The 11008-nt window shown below is 39.2% G+C and overlaps 1 protein-coding gene across 1 annotated transcript in view; it reads right to left on the minus strand.

The window, feature by feature from the left end:
* LOC104715511 overlaps nucleotides 1-10125 on the minus strand; it is a 17210-nt gene extending 7085 nt beyond the window's left edge. Inside the window, exons 1-17 of the mRNA XM_010432909.2 lie at nucleotides 9713-10125; nucleotides 9517-9610; nucleotides 7229-9435; nucleotides 6734-6848; nucleotides 5425-6201; nucleotides 5092-5341; nucleotides 4524-4993; nucleotides 4274-4400; nucleotides 3114-3238; nucleotides 2335-2966; nucleotides 2090-2207; nucleotides 1886-2002; nucleotides 1679-1773; nucleotides 1227-1369; nucleotides 1079-1134; nucleotides 756-969; nucleotides 26-474 (exon numbers count right to left, since the gene is read on the minus strand). Coding sequence (XP_010431211.1) covers nucleotides 26-474; nucleotides 756-969; nucleotides 1079-1134; nucleotides 1227-1369; nucleotides 1679-1773; nucleotides 1886-2002; nucleotides 2090-2207; nucleotides 2335-2966; nucleotides 3114-3238; nucleotides 4274-4400; nucleotides 4524-4993; nucleotides 5092-5341; nucleotides 5425-6201; nucleotides 6734-6848; nucleotides 7229-9435; nucleotides 9517-9610; nucleotides 9713-9993 — 6270 coding nt within the window. The 5' untranslated portion in view covers nucleotides 9994-10125. The remainder of the gene's footprint in view (nucleotides 1-25; nucleotides 475-755; nucleotides 970-1078; nucleotides 1135-1226; nucleotides 1370-1678; nucleotides 1774-1885; nucleotides 2003-2089; nucleotides 2208-2334; nucleotides 2967-3113; nucleotides 3239-4273; nucleotides 4401-4523; nucleotides 4994-5091; nucleotides 5342-5424; nucleotides 6202-6733; nucleotides 6849-7228; nucleotides 9436-9516; nucleotides 9611-9712) is intronic.

Below are 11008 nucleotides of genomic sequence, written 5' to 3' on the forward strand. Positions count from 1 at the left end.
AATGTAAAGGCAGAAATACAGGTCACCAAAAAGAACATACTTTTCTGCAATTACCAGTCTCTGTCAAGAAAATGGCTGCTTCGGAGGACAAAAGGTTGGACACCTGCACGGTGGGCAAAAGAAATATTTCCTTCTGCTCTCGCAATGCAATACATGCTTTCTGTTTCTCAAGCACATCAGAGGATGCATCAGGCCGTATGATCGGTACTTCCCTCCGAATGCAATGGATCAGAAAATGCACTTTACCAACACACTGACTTTTAGATGTGACAGAGCAATATGTAGTAGTCAAGGAGACCTTCACTGATTCGATAGATAATGCCCTTTTAACTCCATAACTTAATTTATCGAAAATTCCTGTTAGGCGTACCGCCTTGCCTCCTTCAAGCTCTTCTGACCATTCACTTGCCAGTGACTTCTCACCCTCAAACAAAGTTTCCAAAGATTCAGGTCTAAACGACAGTGAGAAATTACCTGCCATTTAGTTCGCGAAATCAATCAGTACACCAATAAGAAAGTAAGAATATTTAACTGTGGTTGATCATCCTTGTACGTTAAGAGAAACTACACTATTGATATTATCCCTAGAACTAATGTAGAGAAATACTGGGACTTACAGTCATTATATACGAAAAAAGACAAACAGATGGAAACCTAGTTGCATACGTTATCGTGATGAGGGGCAATTTCAACATTTCTCGAAAGTTTCAAGTTATGAATATTGTAAGAAACCAAAAGCCTCTATCCAAACATACCAACAGCTAAGGATGTCAACGCCTTCTTCAAATCTCCTGATAAGCTTATGGCATTAAATGCTCCGACTGAATCATCAATTGAACCACCAGGCTTCAGAGGTACAGAAGCAAACTCGTCTCTCTTCTGTTTAGATCGTTGAAAACGTATCTCCATTGGAAGACTGGTCTCATTATGAATCCTTGTCAAAGGAGAAACTGAGATTGATAAACCATCCTACGAGGTGTAACAAATGCAAAAAGTTAAGGCAAAAGTTGCATCGTCAAGCCCACTGGTCGATACTTGATGATATTAGAGAAAACCTTGAGAATCAGCTATGACATACCTCAAATCCCTTCTTAATATCAACAACAACAAACGGTCCAGGATGACTCCTCGAATCTATAAAACATATAAAATTCAGCAGTAGCTACAACATATGCTTATTCAGGTGGTGAATGCATGAACATATAGAAGGTTTGAAGTCAAAGTACCTAGAAGTGATACTATCCTTGTTCTCCAAGCTAGTGTTCTTGCTTCTAACAAAGAAACGTTGATGGAAGAGGTTAGGAACTTTCCAGAAGATAGCTGGACCGCAGCCACTGGAGAAGCTTCTGGTTGATTGTTCATTGAATGCCTTTAAAAGATATTACACATTATTAAGGATCTGCCACCTACTTTTATATGCAAATTAACTAGACAGTAGTGAACGTCTTTCTCCATTCTCAATTAATTCAAAGGATTATTCTTACTTTAGTACTTTTTGTTGTGCACCTTATGGGTAAAAAGAAGTATGCAATATACTAATCGGGAACATAGGAAATAAAACTATTTTAGCAATCTACTCAATAGAGTGCCAAAGACTGCCAGCATTCATCTCGAAGCATGAACACATGCATCTTCTTGTTGCAGAATAAAACAAGGCATTAAGGGACCACGAAGTTACCGAAGAAAAATCGAAGCAGTCTGCTTCCTACCAACTGTGGCAGTCTGCTTCTCATTGAAACGGCAAATAAGGTCAAGGCCAGAGAGGTTTTCTACCTGAAAAAGCCAAAAAAAAAAAATCATGTTTTCGTAATAGTAGAGGTGTAATATCACAGAAAAAAGCATGAAAATTATAAAACCATTGAACAGAAATCAAGGAAATGATAACCTTGCAACAATTGGAAAGAATAGAGGATGTTTTCACAGAAAATGGACCAGCAACCTCCAGTTTTCCAAGCACAAAAAGGAGCATATCCAACGACAGCTCCGTTACAAAGAACTCCAACTGCACATGCGAGGGAAAAATATGCAACGAGTACGAGTTATATAGCCCTAAGACTTCATGAACAATTAATTAAAAAACTTTACGTACCCTTCCAACTCTGCAATAAATATGGGTAGGTACTTTGTGCATAGTATTTCTAAGATCCTTAGTCTGAAAAGTTGAACGGTAGAAGGCACTAACTTCAACTGGATGAATTAATTCTCGCCTATTCCACCAGAGTAATAGGAAGAAAAAATAAACAGTTGCTGGATGGAATTCTATATAGGCGAGAAAAATGCATAATCAGGGATAGCATACACATCTTAAGAACCCAGGGAAAGAAATTTTCTTACCATTGGTTTGTTTGAGCATCAAAGTACAGCACTAGTATGTTTAATGTGCTCATAATCCTGGCCTTAGAAGATAGCATTTGTACAGTGAGCTGAGTGATATTGATTGAACCACGAAAAAGGGGAAATCTGTCCCTTGTTTCTGAGAGTTCATGGACAATGGTCAGAGATAGCCCATCAATTGTGATGGTAATAGAAGGGGGGAAAGAGTCCACCATGGATTGCGTTTCAGACTCATGGATCTCAGAGGAAACCGCAGGTGTAATATTCCGAGTCGCCAAACTTTCACTAAACACTTTAAACTTGAATGGACTTCCTGGCTTCCGGACAAATTCTGGAAAACCATCAATAAATGCAACAGCTGAATCACTCTTCTTGTTGACAAGGTAAAATCTATCTTTGACCAATTTACGGTAGGTCTCCCAGTCAATGTCACCCTTATAATTTTCAGATTCGTCAAAAGATGCTCGAAAGAGTGCTGGTGCATTGTCGTAAAGTCCAGAGACGTTCACAAGGTCTGAGCTTGAATGATAGTTTAACCGTAATGGTTCTCCTTTATTGTTTTTAGCATACAAAGACGTCAAGGAAAACCATAAGGTAGATGAATTCCATCCTTGATGGCGGTGGTAGCTGACCTGCACATTGAACTCAAGTTTTAGGGATACCATCTCAGTAAAAAGCAGGGTCAAGACAAAAAGGTAGCTGGCCTGATTTTATTCTGAAAACTAAAGAATACTATTTACTTTCTCTGTTCTTGTTGTTCTAATACTGTATGTACATACCCTGAAAAGAGCTCTTTCTCCGACAAGAGAATAATGAAGGGTACCAGTCACAACACACTTGTCCCCCCTTTCTTCCACTGAGAAGAACATATGTTGGTTTGTATCTTGAATAGCAACAATGGCTCCTATACATATATCAATTTTTCATTAGAAGAAGGATCACAAGTTTTAAGCTAAAATATTAATATACCTACGTACCATCGGGAACTACAGACTCAAAACTTCTTTCAGATTCGCTGTTGGACGAAGAAGGCCTTTCTAAAGAAGCATGTGTGCTTTCTCCTCCAGGTAACGCAGCAAATGATGAAAGCATAGAAAGTACCATCTGACATAAAAGCACATAATAGGCCAACAATCATAACTATTTGCAACTATAGTAAATGTGTAGACATAAGGCGAATTTGAAAACCGTTTACATATGTGTTGCAAACATGATAACTATACCAACCTGCAATTCTGACAGAGAAATGGAAATATCGAATCCCAGAACAGAACAACCGCCGACCCATGCCTGACTAAACTGGTGACCGGTATTTTCTCGCTTCTTCACAGACGCAGAGACACGTAGGTCTTCCAAAATATAGTTTTTATAACGGGAGTGAAATTCTTCCTGTAAATCGCTGTTTGCAGGAAATTCTCTTTGAGAACCAAAATCTGCTGAAACACTTGTGCTACCACCTGAACTGATTACATCGTTTTGCCGAAATGATGTTTCAAGAAGAGCACCAGACAGAGAAGAAGAAGATTCACTAAATGCTGGAGAAGAAAATTGAGTGATATTTATGTCCCTTTCCACGCTCTCAAGAATCTTAGAAAGAACTGATAGCCGAGAAACCTCACAAAGGAACTTCTGTTCTCCGTTTGCCGAATCAAGGGAACTGTGGAGAGTGATCTCCAGAACAATTTCCCTTATACCTCCTGCAAAATAAAGCAATTATAATTTCTTCTTCCAAACGCCAATTATGAATTTATGTAGCAAAAATGTTGTGCAGGTGGAAAAAGATAGTACGACTTACCATATTCATCATCACAGACAAATCCCAGTGCAAACTGGGTGACATCTATAGAAGATGCTTCTACGGGGAACCAGTTTTCTTGTTGAGAGGGAATACTAATTTNGATCACAAGTTTTAAGCTAAAATATTAATATACCTACGTACCATCGGGAACTACAGACTCAAAACTTCTTTCAGATTCGCTGTTGGACGAAGAAGGCCTTTCTAAAGAAGCATGTGTGCTTTCTCCTCCAGGTAACGCAGCAAATGATGAAAGCATAGAAAGTACCATCTGACATAAAAGCACATAATAGGCCAACAATCATAACTATTTGCAACTATAGTAAATGTGTAGACATAAGGCGAATTTGAAAACCGTTTACATATGTGTTGCAAACATGATAACTATACCAACCTGCAATTCTGACAGAGAAATGGAAATATCGAATCCCAGAACAGAACAACCGCCGACCCATGCCTGACTAAACTGGTGACCGGTATTTTCTCGCTTCTTCACAGACGCAGAGGCACGTAGGTCTTCCAAAATATAGTTTTTATTACGAGAGTGAAATTCTTCCTGTAAATTGCTGTTTGCAGAAAATTCTCTTTGAGAACCAAAATCTGCTGAAACACTTGTGCTACCACCTGAACTGATTACATCGTTTTGCTGAAATGATGTTTCAAGAGGAGCACCAGACAGAGAAGAAGAAGATTCACTAAATGCTGGAGAAGAAAATTGCGTGATATCTATGTCCCTTTCCACGCTCTCAAGAATCTTAGAAAGAACTGATAGCCGAGAAACCTCACAAAGGAACTTCTGTTCTCCGCTTGACGAATCAAGGGAACTGTGGAGAGTGATCTCCAGAACAATTTCCCTTATACCTCCTGCAAAATAAAGCAATTATAATTTCTTCTTCCAAACGCCAATTATGAATTTATGTAGCAAAAATGTTGTGCAGGTGGAAAAAGATAGTACGACTTACCATATTCATCATCACAGACAAATCCCAGTGCAAACTGGGTGACATCTATAGAAGATGCTTCTACGGGGAACCAGTTTTCTTGTTGAGAGGGAATACTAATTTCACTGACACCTGAATTAGCTTCGAATTTCTCAAGACTTGGTGCAGCATTCTGAATCACTGACACCTTACTCGAAATGAAATAAAGGTACGTGGAGTAACCATGAATTAACCCTATCAAGGCCTTTGGTTCAAGGACAAAAAGACCACCCTGCCAGCAACATCACGAGTTACTTCACACACGATATAGAGCTAGTCAATATGTATATAAAGCTAGTAGTGTTTATTATTTACCTCAACAATACAGGAGAGTGACTGAAATTTTCTCCCAATAGATACCGATGCTACAAACTTACTTGACCGACGGATTTCCACCAAAACATTTTTTGTTGAGCCTCTAACTACAAGTAAGTCGGTCAATGCTAAAGTGACGTGTATCCAACGGGTCAAGTTGGATGGTAAAGAGATTGAAGCAGAGTCTGACGTGCTCGCTTCTCTCTGAACCTGAACATTGTTTCTAGAAGGTTCATTTGCGGTTGATGCATTTCCTGTAGAATCACCAGCCATACAACTGACGTCCCCTAGTGCTGATGGACTTAAACAATCCATAAACACACTCAATAGGCAACTAGAAAGACATGCTTCAAACAAAATATCATGTGACCTGAACAGCAAAGATTCTGTGATAAAGTTGCCAGAACTCTTCCATATATTACCCTTATATCTGAAGAGAATTGATCGGAGTTCACACAAATCAACATTGACTAAAAACTTATCTTCTTCACAAGATAATTCAACGCATGCTTCCTGGACAGATGACCAGATTTTAGAATTATCTAGCTCCATTAGCTTCTCAAATTTGTCATCTACTGCAGGAACATCAAATATCACATCTATATCCTTCAGCTTAATGCTCGCTTTAACTACAAAAGGAGTTCTGCAGAAATTCCTTTCGGTCTCATGTTCCACATTCACTGCATCAGACCTGAGAAATTCTTGCCCCAATGAATGACCCGCAGAGCCTAAGCCCCTCAAACCATGTGAAAGCCCAGTAACTAAGCTTAGAAGCATCTGGTACAAAATAAGAAAACTTACTTGAATGTTTGTGCATAACCTAAAAGGTAAATTAGGATCTTAATGCTATTCATATGTTAGGCTCAGATCTTAAACTATAAAAAGCACAAGGAAATGGTCATTTAGAATGAGGAACTCATAAGTACTTAAGGAAATCCGCATCTTTTCTATCATCATAAATAGAAATCCTTTAGGCATCTTGATAATATCGGTTAGCAACAACTCTATATCTAAAATTTAATTACTTGGGATAGAAGAGTACTTTACTATGGAGAATCTATAGTCAAGTATTCCACTGACAAAGATTAATGCCATGAAATCATGTAAGCAAGGACAAAAGGCAAACATTTTAAAAGAGACATGTTAATCATGCTGCCGAGTATCTGAACGTTTAGATTAGCTTACCAAAACACATATTAACTCATACAATCAGCAAAGAAGCGAGAAGAGACATAGGAAACTATTTTTCAAAATACTACGCATATTTGTAGACATAAATAGTGAAAACTGCCAAGAAAGCCTCTCTTACCTGAAAGTAAGCATCTAGGTTATCCGATTTTGATACAATAGTCAGTCCCAGCACCAACACATCCAAACCAGTTGAGAAACCCGTTATAGCTTCGTTAAAGGAATAAACATGCTCTCTGCAATAGATTGCAGTTCTCTCAGTATTATATGGAATTTCACAAAACGTAAGTGGTACAATAGTAAGTCTCCTTTCTATGATATAGCGTCACTGGAGTTTGGAAACATCTTATGGACATACACTAACTAGTTCAACGAATCACCTAAGATCAGTCCTATAAGTTGGGAAGGAGATGCAGCTAAGAATCAATCTTCAGCGATAAATTATGGGGTCGAACAGTTCGCATATGACATTAGAACGAAAACAATGTTTAGCTTAGTATAACACATATGTAGCAATATAAGGCAATTAACTGATGTCAAGAAAAAGAAATAAAAAAGGCAATCAGTTACCCAATAATTAAAAGAAATTAATCTGATATAAGAAGAAATCCCACACCTTAAGGATGAAAAGCAGATAGTTACGGGTCTCAGTACAAAAACTTGACTCCAGTTCTTTTCTGCCATTTTGCAGAAAGAACAATCAACACCAGAAAACCCTAGGTGTGAGGACAGCGAGTTCCATCCTTGAGAAACATATTTTTCATAACTTGGAACCACCGTTTCACTCAGCCCCACCTCCTGAAGCAAAGGCCTATCTGTTCTTGAGTTATCAGGCCCTTGAAACATCCTTAATGGCGCTAAGTCAGATTTTGAAGTCGGCCAGACAACAAACTCAATATCATGGAAATCAAATAATAGAAGATCTTTCTTCCCAACCAAATTATCCACTTGTTTAGCCTTCTCAACTAACAGTTTGACCTGGGGGCCACCAACATGTATGCCAACCTGAATCTGTCTCTCTGGATGAACTCTATGCAAAGACAGTTCAATATTGCCTCTGTAGATCCCATATGCGTCATAACTAGCCATTTCAGGATCAACCCCACCAGTTACTAAAGAACTAGAATGCACCCCTCCAGTATATTCGTCTATATTCTGGGCCCATTCAGTCTGCCAAATTAGCAAAGCCATTGAAAATAACGATGAATATTCTAAAACAATATCCATCTTTCCCAATACCACGCTGCATTTCCAGAACTCGGAATCTTGGTTACCAACATCCTCATATGCCATGCAGCTATTAATATCAACGAGTAGACAAGGGTTATCAGAAATTGTAAAAGTACTGTTATCCAACTTCAAGCAATTGCTGTTCCAGTTCAACCACATTTCTCTTAAAAGATTCTGTAGACGCAGAATACCTTCATGTTGATCATTGCCATCATTGTTAACTGTTCCGGTTATGCGCTGTGCTGGGTCCATGTCTAGAACAATTCTCACATCTTCACGCATGTGCTTCTTATTTCCTTCAGAAGAACTACTGGGATCTTTCGTAGATTTCATGAAACGACTGGCATTATTAAAACTAGAGGACTCAACCTTCAGTTTCCCACAGGAAGCAGACAAACACTGAGTAAAACAGCCAACATTAGACATTACCAAAAACTCATCAACCGAAAGGCAAAGCATGACAACGTTTGAGTCCATGTGTTCAGTCCCGTCTTTTGTTGTCATAAAATTTGAAATCATTTTCTCTGGATAAACTGAGACTGAAAGTTTCCCAAGATTTACAACTGCATGAAAATCAAGGGATAGCCGCTCGGAATCATCTTCATTGTTCCTATCAGTTTGTAGTTCTTGGGTCAGCAGTTTGTTTAACCAGAGACAGCAGGCTACAGACAAGAACGTTCTACTTATAAGTCTCCAGATATAAGCTAAAACCCATGTGATCTTAGACAAACAATTGAAGTGGCCGTAAGGGGAAGATTCCTCATAAATATCATCAACATTCTGAGAATTCAGACGTGTTCTGTATCTGGCTACTCTCCGCGCCCGTGCAATAGCTTCGGCAGGGAGTTCTTTCTCAATATTACATATCATCTCCCATTTACGTCTTGCAGTTCCAAAATGTCTTTTGTTTTCTGAAAATTTCCAAAGCAATGATTTCTCTGGGATTTTCCTGGAGTACCCAGCTAAAGATAGCAAATACTCGTAAGCATTCACGTATCGCAGCCAGAGGATAACAGCACTAACTACATTCTGAAAAGTGTGAGGTGAAATCATCAAGCCAGTTCTGCGAGCAGCTACTTTCCAAAGACGACGTCCATCTCTGACAGAATTGCTATCTTTGGATGATAAATTTGCCAGTCCCATTAAAACCGGAAGATCAGTGGGTCTAAACGAAAAGCTTAACTCTGGAATGCGGACAATCAGATCAACAAGTTGAAGATTATGCAGCGTAATCAGCATGAAAAGGCTGTCAAATGCACAAAGTTCCACGCTATCGTTATTCCGCTTATATCCAATCTTAAAACTGTCGCAACTCAGTGTCGACGAACTACGTCTCAAAGGAAACAAAACTGCAGCAGCTGAACTCCTAACTAAACCAAGATTCCCCAAATTCTCAGAATCACTCCTCAACTCATGGATTTCCAGAACACAACTCAAGTCACTTGAACCCGGTAAACAAAATTGAACATTAATCCCATGTATCTCGATACGTAAATGCCTGAGAAGAAGATTCGAGAAAGAAGTCTTGAGCTTACTTATCTGAGAAGTGCTACGACCCAGCATCTTCTCCAAAATGTCATGTAAGACACATCCCTGCAATTGGCATTACACCCAAACACAAATAAGATCAACAACCAAATCAATCCCAGCGTTAATGAAGATTAGTTAGATTACCTCGGGATCAATAGACGATAGAACTTTCTTTATCTCGTTTGCTACTGTATCACTTAATGCTCGCTTCCTCCTCGAGCTTCCTTCCTCCGTTCCTCTTTAATTAAAAAAAACGCAGAATCCGATGAAACCCTAACGAACTATAGAATCCGAAACGCAATTTTACAAAAACAACAATTGAGCAGTGGGATTAAGTTACCTGGCGGACAATTTGACATTGACACCGCGAATTTCGATTTTAACCGCCGGAGCTGACCAAACGGAAAACTGAATAACCAAGTGGTCGACAGTGAATTTCTCGAATGGATAATTCGATCCATCGAGGAGATGATTAAGCTGAGAAACATCGAATCGAAAATTCCGAACGGTGATGAGAGTATCAGTAAACCCTAATTCGACTTGAAGGTCAGGTTCATCCCGAGAAAAAGGGAGCAACAGAGTACGAAGTCTCCGTCGAACCCAATTGCGAAGGAACGTCATGCGAATTTTTTTAGTGTGTGGTGTGATCGAACGATTTCGCCATTAAACGAGCTGGAAGAAAGAAAACGGTTAATATGAGATTGAGAGGCTTAGGCTTCCTTATCAGGGCAGAGCGGGAAAGCAAGAGGACAAAGACGAAGTGACGAGAACGAAGCCTTGTGGACGCGTGTCAGTCTCTTCCTTCAGTTGCAGGCGATGGAGCTTCTTCTTTTGCCGTTTCTTTCTTAGNAGGTTCATCCCGAGAAAAAGGGAGCAACAGAGTACGAAGTCTCCGTCGAACCCAATTGCGAAGGAACGTCATGCGAATTTTTTTAGTGTGTGGTGTGATCGAACGATTTCGCCATTAAACGAGCTGGAAGAAAGAAAACGGTTAATATGAGATTGAGAGGCTTAGGCTTCCTTATCAGGGCAGAGCGGGAAAGCAAGAGGACAAAGACGAAGTGACGAGAACGAAGCCTTGTGGACGCGTGTCAGTCTCTTCCTTCAGTTGCAGGCGATGGAGCTTCTTCTTTTGCCGTTTCTTTCTTAGAGAACGAGACTACCTGTTGTTTTGTTTTTGTTAAAGAGACTACCTGTTGTTCTTTTTTGTTAAAGAGACTACGACGACTACTACTACTACCTGTTGTTTCCTAGAGGATATTGCTATAACTTACACGAACCATGAAAAGATTAGGAAGTTAGATGTATGTCGACATCACGTAGTTTTTGTTTTGGTAACAATGTTAAGTTATAATATACTGTAGTTTTGATGTTGATCTATATGGCGATATCACCTAGTTTGTGGTAGCAATGTTAAGTGTATATTTTTTTATTATAAAAACATTAGTTATTATTTATCGCTGTCGCCTTGATCTGCTGACAAGAGCGTAAAGGATTGGTCTTCATGAGGAATCTCTTTTAGTTACTTGGTTTTGAGTGTTCCAGCCGTAAGTGATAATGTTCTACTCCTCTTTTTGTATTGTAGGTTCTTAGAGCAAGTTTATCGGTAAGCTCTTAGTGGAGTTTTAAGGATTTT

The sequence above is a fragment of the Camelina sativa genome, chromosome 9 (assembly GCF_000633955.1).
Source record: "Camelina sativa cultivar DH55 chromosome 9, Cs, whole genome shotgun sequence".
Classification (NCBI taxonomy): Eukaryota; Viridiplantae; Streptophyta; class Magnoliopsida; order Brassicales; family Brassicaceae; genus Camelina; species Camelina sativa.